General features: G+C 68.8%; 8 protein-coding genes across 8 annotated transcripts; 3 read left to right on the plus strand and 5 right to left on the minus strand.

Annotated features, from left to right (window-relative positions):
• Positions 1-105: 105 nt before the first annotated feature.
• On the minus strand, positions 106-6,761 carry FA09DRAFT_358272 (hypothetical protein). Its single transcript, XM_025744938.1, has 4 exons — positions 6,541-6,761; positions 2,776-6,459; positions 2,579-2,715; positions 106-2,524 (listed from the first exon to the last, which is right to left on the minus strand). The coding sequence occupies exons 1-4, from the start codon at positions 6,593-6,595 to the stop codon at positions 368-370; spliced, it is 6,033 nt and encodes a 2,010-aa protein (XP_025601199.1). The 5' UTR covers positions 6,596-6,761; the 3' UTR covers positions 106-367.
• Positions 6,762-7,603: 842 nt separating this feature from the next.
• Positions 7,604-8,796, plus strand: FA09DRAFT_336317 (hypothetical protein; the record flags this gene model as incomplete). The annotated part of the gene is made up of 5 exons (XM_025743870.1): positions 7,604-7,617; positions 7,673-7,961; positions 8,183-8,597; positions 8,662-8,691; positions 8,753-8,796. The coding sequence occupies 5 exons, from the start codon at positions 7,604-7,606 to the stop codon at positions 8,794-8,796; spliced, it is 792 nt and encodes a 263-aa protein (XP_025601200.1).
• Positions 8,797-8,900: 104 nt separating this feature from the next.
• FA09DRAFT_358274 (putative arginase) lies at positions 8,901-10,389 on the minus strand (the record flags this gene model as incomplete). Its single annotated transcript, XM_025744939.1, has 5 exons — positions 8,901-9,214; positions 9,288-9,369; positions 9,434-9,550; positions 9,607-9,927; positions 10,069-10,389. 5 exons carry the CDS (start codon positions 10,387-10,389, stop codon positions 9,114-9,116), a joined length of 942 nt encoding a protein of 313 aa, XP_025601201.1. The 3' UTR covers positions 8,901-9,113.
• A 797-nt stretch (positions 10,390-11,186) lies between these two features.
• On the plus strand, positions 11,187-13,179 carry FA09DRAFT_119397 (hypothetical protein). The gene is made up of 9 exons (XM_025739030.1): positions 11,187-11,354; positions 11,496-11,728; positions 11,784-11,908; positions 11,968-12,025; positions 12,078-12,285; positions 12,339-12,661; positions 12,731-12,841; positions 12,901-13,034; positions 13,097-13,179. Exons 1-9 carry the CDS (start codon positions 11,330-11,332, stop codon positions 13,110-13,112), a joined length of 1,233 nt encoding a protein of 410 aa, XP_025601202.1. The 5' UTR covers positions 11,187-11,329; the 3' UTR covers positions 13,113-13,179.
• A 147-nt stretch (positions 13,180-13,326) lies between these two features.
• Positions 13,327-14,596, minus strand: FA09DRAFT_333242 (Pre protein translocase Sec Sec61-beta subunit; the record flags this gene model as incomplete). Its single annotated transcript, XM_025743676.1, has 4 exons — positions 13,327-13,423; positions 13,913-14,029; positions 14,148-14,194; positions 14,570-14,596. 4 exons carry the CDS (start codon positions 14,594-14,596, stop codon positions 13,327-13,329), a joined length of 288 nt encoding a protein of 95 aa, XP_025601203.1.
• On the plus strand, positions 14,564-16,344 carry FA09DRAFT_314695 (YIF1-domain-containing protein). Its single transcript, XM_025740777.1, has 5 exons — positions 14,564-14,748; positions 14,800-15,249; positions 15,466-15,700; positions 15,763-16,073; positions 16,129-16,344. The coding sequence occupies exons 1-5, from the start codon at positions 14,683-14,685 to the stop codon at positions 16,285-16,287; spliced, it is 1,221 nt and encodes a 406-aa protein (XP_025601204.1). The 5' UTR covers positions 14,564-14,682; the 3' UTR covers positions 16,288-16,344.
• A 67-nt stretch (positions 16,345-16,411) lies between these two features.
• On the minus strand, positions 16,412-17,770 carry FA09DRAFT_327641 (BLUF-domain-containing protein). The gene is made up of 4 exons (XM_025741470.1): positions 17,559-17,770; positions 17,356-17,373; positions 17,043-17,298; positions 16,412-16,856 (listed from the first exon to the last, which is right to left on the minus strand). The coding sequence occupies exons 1-4, from the start codon at positions 17,746-17,748 to the stop codon at positions 16,787-16,789; spliced, it is 534 nt and encodes a 177-aa protein (XP_025601205.1). The 5' UTR covers positions 17,749-17,770; the 3' UTR covers positions 16,412-16,786.
• A 1,387-nt stretch (positions 17,771-19,157) lies between these two features.
• Positions 19,158-19,709, minus strand: FA09DRAFT_327642 (hypothetical protein). The gene has a single exon (XM_025741471.1). The coding sequence runs from the start codon at positions 19,561-19,563 to the stop codon at positions 19,297-19,299; it is 267 nt and encodes an 88-aa protein (XP_025601206.1). The 5' UTR covers positions 19,564-19,709; the 3' UTR covers positions 19,158-19,296.
• Between the last annotated feature and the right edge of the window lie 787 nt (positions 19,710-20,496).

Here is a 20,496-nt window from a genome sequence, read left to right on the forward strand (position 1 = left end):
GGCAGATAGGAGCGCCCGGCGGCGGTCCCAGCGCGAGCAGCGCACGGGCGCCCAAGCTCAAGCCACCGCCGGCGCAGCGCAGGAGTCGCACGCGCGACAGGCACGCTCCGCTTCCCAGCCCTGGATCCGCCTGCACCCAGCAGCGTGCTTCATCGAGAGGTCGTTCATTGTGCAGAGGAAGAAAGTAGAGTGGAGCAGTGATACAGATGTGCGCGGCGGCAGTGCGGAGGGTCAGTGTCAGGGCGGCAGGATGATGGAGCATGGTAGTCGAGGCGCATTACGGACGGGTCGTGGGGTGAGTGAGGTAGGGGAGGCGTGCAGCGTACATAAGGTCGAGCAGGGGGGCATACGGGCGTGGCCCGCTTGGTCAGCGGGAGCTCGGAGTCGCCGAGGCAGCAACGGTAGCGCCGCGAGGAGGACTCAGGCCGCTGCGCGAGGGAAAGCGCTGCAGCGTCGCCGCACCGCCGGACATGGCGGTGATCGACACCCGCCGCGCGATCGTGTGCACCGGCGCATCCGAGTCCGTCGAGCTCGGCTCCTCCATCGCCTCGATGAGCGTCGACTCGCGCCACGCCGGCTCGTCGGCGTCGTACGCCGAGGCGCGCATGCGCGGCGAGGACAGCAGCGCCGGGCTCTGGTGCGTGACGGCGTCGAAGCCCTCAAAGGCGCCCTCCAGGTCGAACGACGGCTCGCGCCGCGCGCCAGCCGGACGGGCGTGCGCTGCCGCGCGCGAGGGGCTCTCCTGGCTGATGCGCGTGGGCTGCGAGTCCGAGCCGCTGTCGGCGTCCGACTCAGTGACGTGGCGCAGATGCTTCGGCAGCACAGAGAGCGAGCCGGACTGCGCCGCTGCGTGGCGCAGCGGCGGCCGGCCGCCGCCGAAGCTGCCCGGAGAGCCGTGGCTGGGCCGGCGGGTGTAGGAGGGCGAGATGCGCGAGTCGCTCGGGGACGACGCGACCGAGTCGTGGACGGCGAACTCGAAGGGCGAGTCGAGCACGCCGTCCGGCGTGTCGTGCAGCGTCGGCGTAGTGCTCCACTGCGCGCTGGGCTGCGAATTCATCTGCGGCTGCGGCGACACACGCATGAAGTCGTAGTCCTCGAACGCGCTTGCCGGCGCAAGCGAGCGCGCGGCACGGTCGCCGGCGGCGAGCTCGAGCAGCATGATGACCTTGCGCGACTGCCAGCGCGCCACTTCGAGACGGCGCGCACGGATGCGCTGGGCAAGCGGCACCGCTGCCGCCTCGATGCGGTCGCGCGTCACCTTCTGGAAGGGCGTCAGGATGCCGAGATGGCGAGCCAGGCGCAGGTCGGCGTCCAGCGCCGCACGCTGCGCGCTCAGCTTGCTCGTGACGGAGGTGATCCATGGCTGCAGCTCGCGGCGGCGAGTGTTGAGCCGGCGTCGCATCGATGCGAACATCTCGACGTCCTCGCGTCCGGCGGCTGCGGGCGACTGCGGCGGCGAAGAGAAGTCGAGCTTGTCAAGTGCCAGCGACATGTTGCCCGTGGAGTTGCTCAGCGCCAGCGACGGCGGCGGCAGAGATTCGCTCGTCATTGACGGCACGGCGCTGGGTCGGCGCGCCCCGTTCAGCGCGGGACTCTGCGAGCTGACTGACCCCTTGCGGCTGTTCGGCGGCGTGGGCTCGAGGCCGCGGATGCGCACGCCGCCGGCGCGGAAGCAGGCGCAGAAGTTGATCTTGCCGATCCAGTCGTTCATCTCCGCCTCGCTCGGCGTCTGGATGAGGTACTGGCGCATGGAGCTGCCCTGCGTGGCAACGAGCCGGAAGACGTGCTCGTACTTGGAGTACGACGAGTCGCGCACGGCGATGGCGTCGCCGAGCGACAGCACGCCGTCGGGCCGGAAGAAGCTGATGCGCGGCGTGACGAGCACGTTCGGCCGTGTGCCCTGCTCCGTCTGCTCGGCAATCTGCTGGTCCAGCGCCGAGGTCCAGATCAAGTCCTTGAAGAAGAGCAGCTGCGTGCTTGTGAGCACAAGGCCGCACGTCTTCCACTTGCGCGACTGCGCCTTCTTGCCGCCCTCAAGGTCGTCCTTGCGGCTGACGCAGCCGACCTTGGTGATGCGCAGCGTAACGACGTTCTCCGGCTCCGGGTCGAGCATCAGAGTGGTCATCATCGCCGTGCTCGCATACGGCATCTCGCCGCCCCAGGAAGAGCCTGTCGGCAGGGCGGGCCGGCGCTGCGCCAGAATCTCGATGGACGGCGCGCCGGCGAACGCGCGGTTCAGCGCCTCAAGGTCGTACTCGAGCATGGTGCCTGTCGCGGAGAAGGGCGTGTCCTCGGGAATGACGGAGTGCACGTCGGCCTGCAGGTCGCTGGTCCGTCCCTGGGCCATGAGCTGGTAAGGATCAGCTCTGCCCTTGCTCGCGCTCGACGTGCCGCCGGGCGTGATGGCAGAGAAGAAGCTCGAGCCTCCCTCGCTGGCGTTGGTCGCCTCCGAGGCACGCCGCTGCATGCTCTCCTCCTCGTCGACGTAGATGAACTGCGCGTAGGTGAGGTTGTCGTAGAGGTACTGCACGGCCGAGGGGTCAGCAGCGCATGTGAGTGTGCGACCAGAGCAGCTCACCTCGAGGATCTCGACCGGCACCCGGCTGGTCGAGGTGTTGCGCACGTAGTCCGCCTTCGTCATCTTGTGCTTCGCGTTCTTGTTGAATGCGTCCGTGTGTAGCATCATGAGCGAGAAGGCAAGGATGTACGGCTGGTCTGTAGATGTGCGGCGTGGTCAGCAGGGTGGCAGAGCGTCGTGCAGCGGCAGACACGTACCGTGCGTCTCGAACAAGCCCTCGTTGCACTCGTTGTATCGCTTCGCGAATGCCTCCATGACGCGGTCGATCTGCTGCGTCTCCTTGGGCAGGTAGAGCGACAAGAGCAGCTTGCGCAGCGCCACGTCGAGCGGGTTGCCGCTGAAGTAGAAGCGGCGCATGTAGGCGTGCAGCGCGTCGCGGTGCATCACATCTGCGCTGGAGGCGAGCACGGCCGCAATCTCGCTGCGCGGCTTCGTATCGACGACGTACTGCATGAAGTCGTCGGGAGAGGCGAAGCGCTCAGCCGGCGAGGCGGCCTTCTCGCTCGAGTCGCGCGGCAGACTGAGCGACTGCCGCGCGCTCGAGTTGATCGCTGCCGCAATCGCGCCTGGCACTCCGAGCGGAAGGGCGCCGGGTCCCGAGGCTGAGCGCGCGCCCGGGATGTCCACCGGCGAGGGCCGAGTCCCGTCGTTCGCCATCGACGAGCGACGCATCGCGTCTTGATGGGCGCCGTCGCGCGCAGCGATGCCGGCGGCAATTGACGAGAACGAAATGTCTGGCGAGTTGGGGCTGAGCTCGTCGCCGGACGCACTCGGACGCGCGAGAGACACGCCAGAGGGCAGGCCCTCGATGCCAGCAGAGGAAGACGTGCGCGAGCGGCTCCACGGCATACTCGGAAGCAGCGACGATGCGCGCTGACGCGGCGTGCCCGAAGCACTCTTGGACCCGCCAAAGAGCGAGGCTGCGCCACCGCTGCTGTCAAGCTTGCTGCTAGACAGCGGAACAGGGAAGGAGCCTGTTGTGGCGCTCCTAGGCCCGGCGGCAGAGGACGGCCGGACGTCGGACGGGCTGCGGCCCGCAGAGAGCGAGGCCGGCGAGAGAGGGTCGACAGAGGCCACTGAGCTGCTTCTGGCCCGCCCGATGCGCCAGCCGCTGCTCGGCTGGCCAGTCTTCGATCTGCGACGCACGATGCCGCTCGCTGCGCCAGTGCTCTGAGCCGGCGGAGGCGGAAAGTAGCGCGGGCGCTCCGTCTCGGGCGACGAATCTGCGAGCTCGAGGCGCGACCGCATGCCCGAGCCCCAGCCGCCAGCAGCGCCTGCCGCAGCCTCGTCTGCGCCGAGGTTGAGCCGCGAGCCGCCAGGAGAGGTCACAGGCGAGTCAAACATCCGGCTCGACGTTGCCGACACCTCGCCGCCGCTGGTGCGCGGCCGGCCAAGCAGGCGCCGCGTGGAGATCTGAGGCGGCGCGCTCGAGTTGCCCGACTCGTCGCCGCTCGTCGCAGGCGTGTCCTTCTGGCCGCCGAGATAAGAGGGACGGCGCAGCAGGCGCAGGTTGTTCTGCGAGCGCGTCTTGTGCGGCTTCTTGTGCAGCGGCGCGTCAGACGACTGCTCGGCGGCATCGGCCGGTGACAGAGTGGCCTGACTGTTCGCCGATTGCGGAGGAGCGACCTCAGTGCGCGCGCCCGCAAGCGCAGAGGGCATGGTGAAGCTGCGCAGCTGGCTGCCGGAGTCAGGAACCGGCGGCGTCGTCGAGATTGTGGGCGACTTTGGCAGCGCGAAGTCAGAGTCGCCGAGCTTCGTCTTGAAGAGCGACGCCATGCGCCACGCAGTCGTCGGCGACACGCCCAGCGCGCTCGCAGGCACCGCCTGTGGCCGCAGCGTCGCCTGCTTGTCGGCCGTTTCGATGTCGACAGACAACTCGTCTGGCAGGGGCGGTAGCGCGGCATCCGGGGGTGGCTGCTGCGGAGGCGGATGCGAGCGCTTGCCAAAGCTGGCGCTGCGCGGCGAGCTGGTCGGCGTCGGGCTGCCGCGTCGGAACCCGCCGGCCGGTCTGCCCTCGGAGTTCAGCGACGGGCGAGTGGACGTCGAAGCGCGCAGCTGGTCGTCGATGCTTGTGGCGGCGGACAGAGCGCGGACTTGCGCTGCGTCGCTGGTTGCAGAGCCGCCGCTGGCGATGGCGCTGGCCAGGAATGCGAGGGATCGCCGCCTCTCCTTTGCGCTCATCGTCGACAAGTCCGACTCTGTCGATGCACTCGGTTGCATGGCCGCCGACGCAGGCGCGACCGGGCTCGAGGAGAAGTCATTGGCAGCATGGGACAAAGCCTGCAGCCCGCTCGGGTGGCCTGCTCCTATGTCCGAGCTGCGACGCCCGCTGCGCGGCAGCGAGCCAGAGCTGTTCGACGAGCTGAGCACTTGCCGCTCCCTGGCCGGTGATGCTGTAGAGCGTGATACGATGTTCACTGGGCTGCCGCTCGAGCTGCGTCGCGCGCCACGGCCGCTGGAGCTGTTCTGCGCCGAGAAGAAGCCATCGACGTCGGACGAGGCGCGCCCGCTCAGGTCGCTCGTCGAGCTGAATGCAGGGCGCGACTCGGCAGAGGAGGTGCGCGGCTCGGCGCCGGGCGAGAGGGCGCCTGCGGAGCCCGAGCCCGACTCTGAGTTGTCCAGATCGCCGTAGCCCTGTCCCTGCACTCGCGGCGAGGCCCAGAGGTAGGGCCCGTGTGTGTTCGGCGTCTCGAAGGTTGCAGCAGGCGCGCTTGGCGGCGGCGGCTGCTTCTTCTTGCGGCCCAAGCCGCGACCCAGCCGGAAGATGCTGGCCGTGCGTGAGGCAGACTTGGGCGGCGCCGGCGCCTGCAGAGCCTCGTGCTCCAGCCCCACTGCCTGGCGCTTGCTCAACAGATCCTCGGAGCGTCGGGCGCGCCCATCTGCGTCGCGCGCCGACGGGCCTGGCCCAGTGACGGAGCGCAGGCGCACATCCCTCTGATCTGGGCGCAGAGCTGCGTAGTGCGCTCCGCCGTCTTGCGGACTCCCCGAACGCTCCCACCCGCCAAGCAGCTCCGTCGAGCGTGTCGGCGCCTGGAACGGGTCCGCACCGACGCGCAGCTCCCGCTCCCGCGCTTCTCGGTTGCTTCGCAACAGCATCGGCGATGTCGCTGTCGGCGAGTACGGCACACTGGGGCGCGTCAGATGCGGCAGCGCCACGAGGCCGGCGTACGCCACAGGCTTGCTCTTGTGCTTGCCGCCGTACACCGACTGGCCAGACGACTTGATGCTCTGTGCAGCCTGCGCGGCCCGCTGCGCCTCGCTAGGCCGCGGCGTGGAGCGAGCAGCGGCGAGAGCATGGGCGTACTCGGCGCGCTCGGCGGCGCCCTGCGAGTCGAGACTGCCACGGCGATGGCGCGGCGCCGCAGAGACGCCGCCGGAGAAGTCTCGCGCCGCACGCGAGGCGGCGGACTGCCGCGCATCGACGTCGACGGAGCTGAAGGTGGGGCCCGAGCCGCTGCGGCTGGACGGCGTGGCCGTCGATGGGCGCCGGGCGCGCCGTGGCGGCGAGCTGTTGCGCGCGGCGCTGCTGTCTGGCCTCATTGCTGCGCCGGAGCCGTAGCTTGAGCCAGCAGAGCTCGGGCCGGAGCTGGAGCGCAGCGGCGCGCCGAGCCCTGCCGACGACGACGGACGCAAGCTGCTGCTGTGTGTGCTGAACGACGGCTCGGGCGCGACGGCCGAGGCGGTGCGCGGACGCGAGCGGCCAGCAGCGGCGCCACTGGCGAGCGGCACAGAGAGGGCGCGAGACGCGTGCGGCGGGCGGAGCGCCGCCTGCGGATGGGAGGGATGGTGGTGGAGGCTGGCGCTGCTGCTGCTGCCGGAGTGCAGCGCATTCGCGGCGTTGGCGCCGCCCGGGTGCGGCGACAGCTTGCGCGACTCGGCCGCTGATGAGCGTCGAGGGCGCAGAGAGTGCTTCTCTCAGCGCATGACACTTATGGGCCTCGGCGTGGGAGCGCCAGACTCACCGCGGTGCTGCTGCGGCGAGGGCGGCGAGAAGGCGGGGTGCTTGACGACGAACATGCACACCGACGCCCTCGGGCTGCCACTCTAGGGCGCCGCCAGCGATGAGTGCCGGGGTAGCGCGCGAGGGACGAGACGCAGCACGGTGGGCACACAGGGGCGCGCCAGCATCCGGCGGCGCGACGGAGCGGCCACGAGACGGCGCGGGATGCTCAGCAGCGGCTCGGCGAGGGGTATGAGGGACAGCGAGGCGAGCGATGTGAGGGTGGGAGATGAAGGCTGCTCAGCATGACGGCCGCCTGTGCACGAAGCCCTCACGGCCGCTCCTCGGCAGCGGCTGCATCAACGCAGCGGAGCGGCGCAGGCGCTGCGCCACGCCCCAGCCACGCGCGGCGCGGAGAAGGCGCGAGATGCGCACCGAGCCGCGGCACCGCCGCTGCCGCCATCCCTGCGCTGTGCTGCAGCCGGCAGGCAGCTCTAAAGTATTGCCGTGCCCCCGCATGACATGAGGCCGAGAGCTGTGCTGCGACGCCCGGGAGGCTGCGCAGACGACACTCCGCCGCAGCACCCTCTCCTGCGAGCTGCACCCCACAGACGAGCGAGGCGCATCTTCCTGCGACGGCCCCTGGGGCCAGCGCACCGACACGTGCCCACGCGGCCTCGGGCGGCGCAGATTGCCGGCGCCATGTCTCGCCTGCCAGGTCAGCCTTCTCCTATCTGCCTCATCATTGCCGCCCGCGAGACGCCGCAACGGGCCAGCTGCAGCACCTGCGTGACGCGGAGGCGCTGGGAAAGGCCACTCTACTCCTTCAGCCGCGGCGGCGGGAGGCGCGAGCCGGCTTGGACAGGAGGCTGGTCGCGTCACGTGGCACGCCCCAGGAGCGCGGCCGCGGCGAGGCACACGACCAGCCGCGACGACGACGCGCCTCCACCGGCGCCGGCAGCGCAGCAGCGCCTGCCTCATTACCGCCACGTCCCTCGCCCTGCCTCTGCACCAGCCTCAGCCTCAGCTTCAGCACCGCTCGCTCTCTTCTCGTCACTCACTCGCACTACCTACGCTCACCCAGCATGGACTCCTCCGAGTGCGTCCACCTTCTGCGCGCCCTCTTTGGCCTTCGCTCACCTCATCACCTACAGGCTCGCCACGTACGAGTTCCAGCTTTCGCAGGTCGCCGAGGCGCTCGCCGCCGATCCGGGCAACAGCGAGCTGCAGAACTTGCATGCCGAGCTCGAGAACCTCATTTCGCTCAGCCGCGAGCTGGCCGCGGGCCCGAGCAGCAGTCCCAAGCGCGCGGCGACGATGGCGTCTGCGGCGGCGCCCGCGGCGCCCGCTGCAGCGAAGGTGCAGAGCCCGCATGCGGCCGAGGGCGTGAAGAAGGAGGCACGTAAATATGCGGCGGGTGAGGAGGTGCTGGCAAAGTACAATGTGAGTGCAGCAGGCTGGTGGGGGGACGCAGCGGGGCCTGGTGGTTGAGTACGCTGCGCCTCGGTCGGGCGAGGCCGGTTTGTCCTGGCCGGCGGGCACGCACAGAGCAGAACAAGTCCACCGCGACCGCTTGCTGCTCTGTCGTTGTGTCCAACCCCAGCCGCTGCAGCGCCGTACCCATCTGCCCCTGCAGCCTAGCTAACCCTGCTGCTCCCTTGCAGGCGGACGGCCGATGGTACCCTGCGCGCATCACATCTGTGGGCGGCTCGGCGGCGAATGCGGTCTACTCGATTGTGTTCAAGGGCTACAACACGACGGAGCAGGTCAGCGGCTCGGCGCTGCGTCCCGCGCGTCCGGATGCGCCGTCGGCCAGCGCGAGCACCAGCGCATCGACGTCGACGGCGGGCCTGAAGCGCGGGCAGCCGCTGCTGACGCCCGAGGAGGAGGCGGAGCGCGAGCGCAAGCGCAAGCGCAACGAGAAGAAGACGGAGCGCAGCGAGAGCAAGACGGCGGCGGCCAAGGAGAAGGCGACGAGCTGGCAGAAGTTTGCCAAGAAGGGCGCAAAGAAGGGATACGGCATCGCGGGCGCAGAGGGCAAGAGCATGTTCAAGACGCCCGACGATCCGCTGGCGCGAGGTGAGCCCGCAGTAAGATATCGGCACGCGCAGTTCGCTGACACAGGCCTTCGCGCACCGCTCAGTGGGTGTCGTGGGTGCGGGCAAGGGCATGCGTGAGTGGCCCACAGTCTCATCTCTGCCGCACTTCACTCATGCCCCTTTTCCTGTGTGTAGAGAAGACAGAGGCGCGCAAGCGGCACGTCTACGACGAGGAGTAAGCCCCCCAGCGTCGCCCGCGGCGCCTCGTCCTTTCTGCGCGCGCGCTGAGCTTTCTTCTCTTTCTCTACTCCTGCTATCTCGCGGAGCCTCTACTGCGCCGTGTCAGATCGGACATGCGCTTGGCGCACAGCTTCCTCGAAAGGCAGTGAGCGACGTGTGCCAGCCGCGAATGCACAACTGATGATTAGTGCCGGCTCGCGTGTATGTGTGTATCGACAGTGACGCCTTCTCTCCTGCATCTCAAGGTCTGCCCTGTCGCAGCCTTCGACCTGGCCGTGTCGCAGCATCTGTCGCCGGACTTTGACGCTCCTGCTCCTCACAGCAGCGTCTCGCCCATGGCGCTGCGGATCAGCGAGCAGCCGATGGCAATCGTCTGCTCGGCGTGGTCCTGCATCAGCGACGGGTTCACCTCCATCACTGTTGGGCGCGGCTGAGCGTCAGTGTCCGTGCGCTCACTCTCGCTCCTGCTGCAGGATGGCAGGTCACTCACAGTCCATCGCCACGATGCTGCCCGTCTCGTAGAGCGCCTCGCAGATGTAGTGGCCCTCGCGGAAGGTAAGGCCGCCTCGGACCTGTGCATCAGAGGCGCATGAGCGGACCTGCCGCATGTACATGGCGTGCCTGATCGCTGCTCACCGGCGTGCCCGTGCTCGGCGCGACACTGGGGTCCAGCGCATCGACGTCGAAGGAGAGATGGATGGGCCGCTTGCGCGACGAGCCGCCGTTGACGTGGTCGAGCGCCATGTCCACGACCTGGTGGCAACCCAGCGTCAGCCCTGCAGCGGATTCCCGCGCATACAGTCACTCACCTTACCAATGCCATACCGGTCCACCTCGTGCATCGAGTAGCACTTGATGCCGTTCTCGCGCAGAATCTTGCGCTCGCCCGAGTCAATGTCGCGCAGGCCGATGTAGACGATATCCTGCGCCTGCAGCGCCGGCTTGGCGGGCAGCCAGTCCTTGAAGGGCGCCACGTCGGTGCCGGGCAGGCCGAGCAGGAAGGAGACGGGGCAACCGTGCAGGTTGCCGCTGGGCGTCGTCGACGGCGTGTTGATGTCGGCGTGAGCGTCGATCCAGAGCACGGCGGCGTCGGGGTGCACGCGCTTCGTGCCGCTGATCGTGCCGAGTGCCTGGTAGAGAGTGTGAGCACCGCACACGCGCTGAGGGATGACTGCGGCCCTGCCACAGCAGCGTGCGTTGCTGCAGCATCACACCACCCCGCTGCGGCACCGCTGCACCATCGCGTCGCCGCACTGCACACCCGCACGCACCAGGCTGTGGTCGCCGCCGAGGGTGAGCGGCAGCTTGTGCTCGCGCAGCTTGGCCTCGACGGCAGCGGCGACGAGGCGCGAGACCTCGCTGACCGCGCGCGGGTTCTTCATGACGCCGATGGGTGCGTCGCTGCCGACGAGCTCGTTGATGTGCTCGAACTGCTGGTGCCCGTCAAACTCGACCTTCCAGCCCAGCTCCTCGAGCGACGCCGGCAGGCCGGCAGCCACGAGCGAGTTGGGGCCCGTGTCGACGCCGGAGCGGCCCTGACCGCCGGAGAAGGGGCAGCCGACGATGGCGACGGTGCGGGGTGCGGCAGACATGATGGCGGCGGAGTGCGGGGTGCGGCGTGGAGGTGGTGGAGCGGAGGCAGGGATGGCCGCCGCTGGCGTCTCAGCCTTATCAAGGGCAACGGGCGCGAGAGGGGGCAGAGTGCCGCCGCGGAGTAGCGCCGGCACGCGCACGGGCGCCGCAGATCTTCCAGAGCAGCAGCTGCTGTCGTACGCCAGACATCGACAGGCGTCAGCCCCGCCGGCAACGCAGCCGCCGCGCAACCCTGCCCAGCCCAGCCGCAGCGCACGCTTCGATCGGCTCCGTCGGCTGAGCTGCAGCTGCTGGAAGCACGGCGTCGGAAGCGGTGGCTTCATGCTTGGCGGGCCGGTGTCGCGCCGGCGCGGCATGCGGGAGGAGGGGCCGCGGCTGGCCGCCCGTGGACCCACCGGCAGCTGACTAAGCAGGCTGGACGGCCGGGGCTGCTCCCACGCAGCACCTGTACGCGCGACGCGTCCAGGCGGGCGTCTCGTGTTGCTTGCGAAGCTCGCTTCGCTCGAGGCACGGCCGGCCAATGCACCGCCTCACCGCCTGCGCTGCCTCTGTCCGTCACTCCTCCACCCTCTCTCATCATGCGCGCCTCGCTCGCTCCAGGCGGCAGCGCCGCGCCACTGCCGGCCGCGCTGCGCCGCGCCGTGCTGCGCATCTTCACCGAGGAGCACGGCTACTTCCTGCAGAGCGACGCCGTCGCCTTCATCCACGAGGCGCTGTCCAGCCACGCGCTGCCCGAGGAGGAGTGGGCCGAGGCGCTCGAGGCGCTCGCCAAGGGGCTCGACGACGAGGACGCCGCTCACACCGGCGACGTCGTGACGCGCGCGCGCCTGCAGGCGCAGTACGAGCGCCTCGTCGTCGAGGGCGAGCGCGGCTCCAAGGGCCAGCGCGACCTCGTGCGCGGCGAGGTGCCCGACCCCGAGGCACACTTCTCCGTCGTCGATGCCTTCCGCATGCCGCGCTGGACGTGGCGCAGCAACCGCGGCTGGGAGGCGTGAGTGAAGTGGCATCGGATACGGCGCTCAACTGCTGACAGCGCTGTCCAGACTGGCGCCGCCGACGCTGCTGCCGACGGCCGCCGCCAAGCCGCAGCACCTCGCTGCGCGCCTGGCGCTGCTCAAGTCCATCGTGCTGCGCAACGAGAACTTCCTGCCGCCGCTCGTGGCGGGCATTGGCGGCAAGGCGGAGCGTGCGGCATACATGAAGCTCACGTCGACGAAGAACCTGCTGGGCCGCCAGGGGCAGCGCTTCCTCATCTTCGGGCGGCTGGGCACCAGTGAGGACGGGAGATACGTGCTGGAGGACGCAGATGGCGTCGTGGGCTTGGACTTGGAGGATGCTGTGAGTGTGCAGACTTGACGTGCAGCGAACGCACAGGCGCTGACTTGCCGCACAGATGCCGGGCGAGGGCATCTTCACCGAAGGCGCCTTTGTGCTGATCGAGGGCGAGTACACCGAGGAGGAGCGGATACGCGTCTTTGCGCTGGGACATCCGCCGAGCGAGACGCGCGACACTGCACGGTGAGCGGCCCGGGTCGGCGCCGGGAGGAGCCGTTCTGATCCCGGTTCTTGACAATCAGGCAGATCTGCTCGCAAATAGACTTCCTCGGCTCCGGCGCGATCCCATTAGCAGACGAAGTGAGTGGCCTCTGAGTGGCCTTCTGACGCTCGCTGACGCCACAGCCAACAGCCATTGCTGAAGGAGCACGAGGCGGCGCACGACAATTTGGCGATGGTGTTCATCTCTGAGCTGCACCTCGACCACGCCAAGTCGCTCGCCTCCTTCCGCGCCATGCTGCAGGGCTACGCCGACGCGGCCTTCATTCCCTTTGCCTTTGTGCTCTGCGGCTCCTTCAGCGCCGAGCCGCACAAGCCTGCCGCGCTGGCGCGCTACCAGGGTGAGCCAGGCGCATTACTCTGGGACGAGCGTAGCTCACGCCTTTCTCTGCAGATGCATTCGCGGCGCTCGGCGAGCTGCTGCTCGCCTTTCCTGACATTCTGGCGTCGTCTCACTTCATCTTCGTGCCTTCGTCAGCCGACCCATTCAGCACGTCGTTGCTGCCACGACAACCGCTGCCCGACCTGATCGCCGATCGTCTGCGCTCCAAGGTCGGACCAGCAGCCGCAGCGCGCATGCACTTCACGTCGAACCCCACGCGCCTCGTCTACTTTGCCCAGGAGATCGTCGTGAGCCGCGACGACACGATGACGCGCATGTTGCGCAACGCCGTGCGCCTTAAGGACGAGGTGGCCGATGGCGACCTGAAGAAGTTTGTGCGTCGCGGCCGTTGCTGGGCTAGAGCCGCTTCAGGCTAGTGCTGACATGGACCCTGTGTCGCGCAGCTCGTCTCTACAATTCTCGACCAGGTGCACCTGCATCCGCTGCCGCAGAGCGCACGGCCCGTGCTGTGGGAGCACGACCATGCGCTGCGCCTCTATCCCATGCCGACGGCGGTGCGTTGCCCTCTCGTCTGTCGGCATTCTCCCTCCCCTGCTCACGCTGCCTTTCGCAGCTCGTGCTGGCGGACAAGTACGACCGCTTCCACCTCACGTACGAGGGCTGCCGCGTCTTCAACCCCTCGTCGTTCCGCGGCGCTTCGTTTGGCTGGACGACGTACTACCCCGGCACGCGCGTCACTGAGAGCAGGTGAGAGACCCGCTGCACCAGCATTTTGCGACAGCGAGCTAACCCAGACTCTGTCCGGCCAGCGAGCTGCCGCAATAAGCATACCTCTCCATCACCTGCCCCTGCTCCCCTCATCGGACCTTTCTCGCATCGAGGTCCGGCTGTACCACCACCTTTTCTCCTGCTGCATCTTCTCCCGCATTACACAGCTGCACAATCACTATCTCAACGTCTCATTTGGCAGCGCCCGCCGTGCCGCGTTGAACCCTGAGCATGACGTGCATTGACCCCTGACCTCGAGCGGTACGCGCTCTTACTTGATGAAGAAGCGCGCCAGCTTCGAGCCGACGTGCAGCAGCACGACGGAGAAGACGAAGCTGATGGAGAGCACGAGCACGACGACGGGGTCGCTGGTGGCAGAGAAGGGAGGCGTCAGTAGCTGGCGTCGGCACGAGGAGAGGTGCAGCCGTGCCTGCTGCACTGGCTGGCAGGGCCGGCCAAGCTTCTGAGCGCACGCGGCCCCTCCGGCAGCCTGTGCAACAAATATGCCGCCGAGCATACGCTCTGCGACGCGGCAGATCACGCACGGGCTCGGCCAAGCGCGGTGCTACAGCGCGAAGGTGCTCGGCTCGAGGCACAGCCTGTTGGCTCCGCACATTGGGTCCCCTGTCTCTTGAGATGCAGGTGCCCCTCGCACGCGGCCGTCTCGAGCGTACACTGCGCATCAATGTGCGGTGCCGAAATGATCCTGCCTGTCCGCCGCTGCTTGTTCCCTTTCTCAAGCACCCGAGCACGTCCGCCGCCACGGGCCTGCCACCGTCCGCGCTTGCCCCTCTCCCTGCGCCCGAGCTCGCCTCTCGCTGTACCCGTCCTGCGCACACCCTGCAAGCCGCACTCACACACTGAGGCCGCGCGAGTCGTCGGTGTAGAGGCGCATCATGGTGTTGCTGCTGCCGCCGGCGCCGGCGGCGCGCGTCGAGTTGGGCTTGGCGGCGGCCTTCTGCGCTGCCCGCCGGCTAGAGACAGGGAGGGGCGGGGTGAGCTAAGTTTTTCGCCCGGCAGTGCGGCTCCCAGCAGATGCGCCTGCCCATGCTCCTTGCATCGCCCCAAAGCGCACACACAGCCAGCACTCACCGCACGGCATTGGAGTTGCGCGCGGCAAGCTGCGCGAGGTTCGGCGGCTGGGCGCCCGAGGCAGACGCGGTAGAGGCCTGCAGAGGTGACCAGATGCGAGTCAGCGCAGTGCGGGCTGTGTAAGCGGCAACAGCGACTGACCATGGTGAGAGGAAGCGGGAGATGCGGACGGGAAGCAGGAGCCTCTGGCGCGAAGGTCGGCTGCTGCTCACACGCGCCACGCTGCACCGCGCGCCTGGGCCAGCGTCGCCGTATGCGGGGAGTCGAGACGGGCGGCGTGGCATCCACGTGACACGTGGCTCGGCGCGGCGGTGCCTGCTGGCGGCCGGCCTGCGCGCCTCTGGCATGCGGCGCCGCATGGCCCAAGCTCGAAGCCACAGCGGCGCCGAGGGCGACACGAGCGGCGCCGGTGAGCTTCTCGCTTCGACGCGCGCCGCCGTCTCGTCCATCACGCCGCACCTCCTCGACGCTCGCCATCCCCAACAGCGCACCGGGCCGTACCTCTTCACACAGCGCACGCACCCTTCTGCGCCCCATGTACCAGCCCAGCGGCGGCGCCCAGCCGCGCGGCCAGCAGCGCCAGTTCTCGTCGCGCTCGCCGGTGCGTCGCGTTGTCCGTGCGCCGCCTTGCCGTGGCTCACCCCTTGTCCAGCCACCGCTGCAGCATCCCGTGCCCACGCACCCGCCGTTCCAGGTGCCCGACCCGCCCGTCACGCCCGGCCCCGCGCCGCACGGCGCCGCCAGCAGCAGCGGCGGCTCGAGCAGCGGCGGCTATGCGCGCTACGCCTCGCCGCCGCCGGCGCAGCCGCAGCACGCGCAGCACATGCCGCCGCACCAGCAGTACGCGCAGCCGCAGCAGCAGCACTACGACTACTCGGCGCCGCACCAGGCGCACGCGCAGATGCACCACGGCCAGCAAGGGCAGCAGCCGGCCTTTCCCGCCTTCCCGACGTTCGCGGCCTTTGGGCCCGGGCCGCAGGGACAGGGCCAGCAGGGACAGCAGGGCATGCAGATGCCCATGCTCAACGACGCCACCGCACAGATGGGCATGCAGTTCGGCAAGCAGATGGGCGCGGCGGGCCAGGAGTACGTGCGCAGGAACGTGAGTGCCGGCGGGAAGAGTGCTGAGAGGGACAGGAGGAGGGTGATGGGCGAGAGCGCCACGAGGAAATGCGCATGTGCGGAGCTGTTGGGAGACGAATGTTGCTGCTTGCTGCTTGGTTCTGCCGATCCGCTCTCTGGCTACGGAGGCCAGGCGGCCAGCCGCATCGCAGCCGGCATTTCTGACCGCAGCTGACCGCTCTGCGCGCCTCTGTAGTTCGGCTCGCTGCTGCCGCTGCCGCTGCTCAAGCACTACTTCAACGTGTCGAACTCGTACGTGCTGCACAAGCTGCGCCTCGTCCTCTTTCCCTGGCGGCATCGGCCCTGGTCGCGCGCCCACGCCGCTGCTGCTGCCGGTGCGGGAGGCGCCTATGATGCGGGCGCGCCGGGCAAGAGCGACGGGTATGCGCCGCCGCGCGAGGACGTCAACAGCCCGGACCTGTACATCCCAGGTGAGCACACGCTGCGACGCTTGCTGCCGAGGCGCAGAGCTGATGCAGCCTGGCTTTCACAGTCATGGCGTTTGTGACCTACGTGCTGCTGGTGTGCGTCATTCGCGGCCTCTCGTCGCGCTTCCATCCCGAGGTGCTGGGCGTGACGGGCACGCGGGCGCTGCTCATCGTCTTCCTCGAGTTCGCGCTCGTGAAGCTGGGCTGCTACCTGCTCAACATTCAGGGCGACCACACCGTCGTCGACCTCGTCGCCTACGGCGGCTACAAGTTCGTCGGCGCAATTGTGACGCTGGCCGTGGGCATGTGTGGCGTGGGCCGCCTGCTGTACTGGGGCACGTTTGCCTACACGTGCGCTGCCAACGCCTTCTTCCTGGTACGTGTGCGCTCCAGCGCGGCATCTGTGCCTTGCTCACGCATTCCTGCATCAGCTACGCTCGCTGCGCTATGTCGTGCTGCCCGACCCGTCAAACCCGTCGTCGGTGACGATCACGCAAGCACAGCGCTCGCGCCGCATTCAGTTCCTCTTCAGCATCGCCATGGCGCAGACGCTCTTCTGCTTCCTGCTCATCATCGGCATCTGGAAATGAGGAGGGCGAAGCGTCTGGCTGGCCCGGCTGCGCGGCAATGCACAATCATTAGATCACTCTGGTCAGACGCAGCGTGCACAACGGTCGCACAGGGCGGAAAGAAGAGACGGGAAACGGTGACATTGTTGGGGATGCGTGGCCGAGGCGGTACGGGCGAGCACATGCATGCAGGCCGCGGGTAAGGGGATGGACGGGCCAGTATGTGGCGCCCGGTGCAAGTTGGAGACAGGAGGAGGAAAGGAGCAAGGCGGAAGAGGCAGCGGGAGTTGCGAGAAGGCAAGCGTGTGTGATCTTGGCGGGAGGCAAGGCGCGTATAGCGACGTCGAGCCGATTATTGAGTGGGGTTGTCGGAGGCAGATCCGGCAGGAAGACGGGACGGGAGGACCAGAGCGTTCTCGTGTATACACAGAGCTGGTCGCGGAGACTATGTGCGGGCAGATGGCCCAGAAGAGGAAGAGAGATGCGGTCCGAGTGCGCGCGCGCATTCGGCAGCGGCGCCTTACGTCGTGAGGAGGCGGTGGAACGTCCGGACGAGGCTGCGAATCTGAGGCGAGGCGTCGGGCGTGAGACTGCAGGGCGACGTATCAGTCAATGCTCATCGAAAGGTGGGACGGTAGACAGCGACAATCGTCTGCGAATCGCTCGGCTCGTGCACAGAGCATGCCCTGCGCAGAGGCTGGCGTTCGCGCTGCATCGCGGCAGCCCAGACGCGAGACCTCCCTCTCGCAAATCTCTGTGCTTGGTCATCGACTCACGGACTCTTGTAGTCGTCGCTCAGGAGGCAGTTGAGGCCCTCCTTGGCCGCACGGCCCTTGCGACGGTCCTCGTCGGCAGAGAGCGGCGGGTCGGAGAGGTCGCGGTACGCCATGCTCCACTCGCGGAAGCTGCGCTGCGAGGCGCGCGTACGCATGATCTCAATCAGGCCGCGGTGCCGCTCGTCGCGGCAGATGCGCTGGTACACGGCCTCGACCTCGGCCGGTGGGCCCTCGAGGAACTGCACGAAGGAGCCGTCTGGAGAGAAGGTGTGAGTGAGAGATGAATGCGAAGTGAGGCGGCAGCGTGACTCACCGTGGTAGAGCAGGAGACCTGAAAGTGAGGGAAAGTGTGTCAGCACATGGTGGCGTAAAATCTCAGTCCTGCTGCTGAGACGACGGCAGAGACACCGCTGCGCTTGCGACTGCGAGGCAATGATGCTACCGCTCGCCTCACTTCGCTCTCATTGCGAGCGTACATCGCTATGCGCTCTGCCTCCACTCCGGCTCGACACTCACCTGTGACGCCGACGCGCGAGTTGTTGCGGCGGCTCGTGGCGAGGATCTGCTCGATGCTGGCACGCGTCATGTAGCGGTCCGGCGAGCTGCTGGTGTAGACGAGGTGCAGCAGCGGGTTGGCCTCGAGATACTCGGGCCCCGAGCGCGACGAGGCGCTGCCGCTGCCGCGGCGCATCGGCTGCGCGCCCATGGCGGCGGCGCCCTGCGGCGCCTGCGTGCGCGCCGCAGCGGCCATGTGTCGCTCGGAGGGTGGCGGAGAGGGAGAGGTGGCGCGCGACGACGGCGAGCTGGCGCGCGAGTCGGACGCCACGGAGCGCGCCGACGAGGAGCGCGACGAGGCCGAGGAGCAGGAGCCGGTGCGCGCGCTGCTCAGCGGCGGCCGCGCGGGCACGGAGGAGGAGCAGATGTAGCCTGCGTGCGGATGCCACTCGGCGGCCGACGGCGACGACGGCGACGGAATGGTCGCAACGAGCAACGGGAGCGACGCGAGAGCGGGAAGAGTAGGGCGCAGCGGTGCGGCAGAACCGTGAGTCAGCGCACAGGAGAGCGTGCAGAGGTGGAGGGCGAGACGCGTGCAGCGGGTGGAGAGCGGGCGACGAAGACGAGTGAAGGAGGGAGGGATGGTGGTCGCGGTGGTGAAGATGGCCTGCGTCTCTTGATAGCCGACGAGGAGCGGGTGCTGAGTCGGGCCAGAGCGGTGCGCGCTCGCTGCGGCTGCCTCTGCCTGCCTCTGGCAGCGCCGGGTGCTGTGAGACCTGCGTCTGAAGATCTGGACCACGGCCGCACCGCGCGCCACCGCCGCAAGTCAGCAGCCGCGCGGCAGCCAAGGCGGGCGGCCGGACCCGCGCGGCTGCGGCTGCGCATCCGGCAGTGCTGCGCTGCTGCTTGCTGCAGCTTGCTGCACGGCGTGCATGCAGCTGCAGCTGCACCACTGCCGCACCTTGCCTGCAGTGCAGCGCTGCAGCCGTTGCTGCGCCGGCGCTGTCACGCTGCTGCGGTGCGGATGCCGCGATGCCTCCACTCCCTCTGCCGCTGCTGCAGAACGCAGGCACGAAGGCCGGCGCTCGCTCTGGACCCATGCCGCGCCGGGGGAAGCACCGAGCCGTGCGGCACCGCGGCACCGCAGCTGCAGGCGCAGGCGGCGCCAGAGCGCAGCCGCAGCGCCAGCCAGCAGCCGGCGATCCTGCCGCCCAGCTGCAGCTCCTCCAGCCGATCGTCGGCGTCTCGCTGCCCCACGGCGCTTGCATGCAGCATGCAGCGGCCTCCGCCCCCCGCCTCGCTCGCCCAGCACCACGCCGCTCTTCGGCCACCGGCATGCCCTCTCGCTGCCAGAACTTGCTCAAGGGCATGCTGCGAGCCAAGCAGCGCGAGACGACGCAGGCAGCCCCAGGGGCTGCGCTCTCGGTCTGGGTGCTGGTGCGCCGCCGCCTCGACGCCGTGGCCGCCGTGCGCCGACCGCCGTGCCGCCTGCTCGTCGAGAGCGCGTGGGCGCCGCATGCGCCTGCTTCGGCGGCACCGCGTGCTCGCCCGACCGTTCGGAGAATAGAAGTATTTGCAACTGCGCACGCCGAAGCCGCAACATGCATCGCAGAGCGGGCACGGCAAAGGCGGCCCCGGCGCCCAAGACGCAGCGAAAGGCGACGAGGAGCGCTCGAGGCACCGTACGCCCGCGCCTCCCGTCGCTGTACCACCCACGGTCGGAGGTGCAACCTACGCCGCCTCCTTTCTGTGTTTTGCCTCACGGGTGGCGCTTCTCGAAGGCATCGCATGCCGCAGGGGTACGCTCTGTCCAGGTGGCGGCGAGCAGACAATCGGCGACACGGGACGCTCTCGCCGTGGCCTCCTGGAGTCCTGCACTGCGGGCCAGCCGTGCGACAGAGCCGCTGTGTCCAGACCTCTGCAGCGTGCGGCGTGCGGCTCCGCATTCATCCCCTGCGCTCCCCTTGACAGCAGTGCGGCATGAATGCTCGCACGACCGGTCCGCCCTCTTTGGCTTGGCACCCATCTCCGTTCCTCTGGCATGCCGCATTGCCGACGCCGACGCCGGCGCCGACGCCTCTTGATGCAGAAGTGGAAGCTCACGCGAGTTTCAAAATGGCGACGGCGCGCACGAGCCGCTGGGGTCTAGAACGTCGCAAGAGAGCATGGGAGGCGGGCACGACCCCACAAGCTCTCGTCGGCCGCAAGGTGTGCTGCTTCTCGACTGCCAAGGGCTGCCTAGCGCCTCGGAGAGCAATATGCGAGAGCGAGGGTCCTGTGCCCCTTGTTGCTCACCACGCACCCTCATCGCCGGCCCCGGGGTCCGGAGGCCCGTGGTGCCACGAGCAGCCTCTGCACGGCAGCATCCCGCGAGTAGCAGCATCCACGCACGACGTTCAGCCCGCCCCTGGGGGCTGGCCGCGGCAAGCAAGATGCAGCGAGGCGCGATGGCGATGCGGCTGCGTCTTGCGCCGCTGCACGCGGAGGCATCGGCGGCGCTGGCCGGCGAAACGCTCGCAGCTGCCGCGCCTTGGCCAAGCGAGCAGCGACGATCAGACGGATGCTGGGCACGCTGGCACCCGACGGACGATGCCTGACGATGTACACACCGGTGTGCGGCTGAAATGCAGCAAGACGCAAATGAGAAGGCGGGCGCGGTACGTCCTCGGAGGGGGCGGCGGCACCAGGGCAGCCAGCTGCACGTGACCGACGCGTCGTGAGAGCAACACGGCCTCGAGGAGCCGAGCCTGGCGCGACGCCTCGCCGTGCAACACCACCGCTCTCCACTCCACACATCGCCTCGCCATGGCGCCCGCTCGCCCCTCGCCCGACCCAAGCACGCCGTCCGGCAGCACCAGCAGTGCAGCCGTGCGGCGGCCCACGCGCGCCACGCCCGCAGCCGGCGCCAGCAGCGCCACGGCGACGCCGCGAGCGCGCATCTCGCGCACCGGCGCCGCGT

Source organism: Tilletiopsis washingtonensis (genome assembly GCF_003144115.1).
Source record: "Tilletiopsis washingtonensis strain MCA 4186 unplaced genomic scaffold FA09scaffold_2, whole genome shotgun sequence".
Lineage (NCBI taxonomy): Eukaryota > Fungi > Basidiomycota > Exobasidiomycetes > Entylomatales > Tilletiopsis > Tilletiopsis washingtonensis.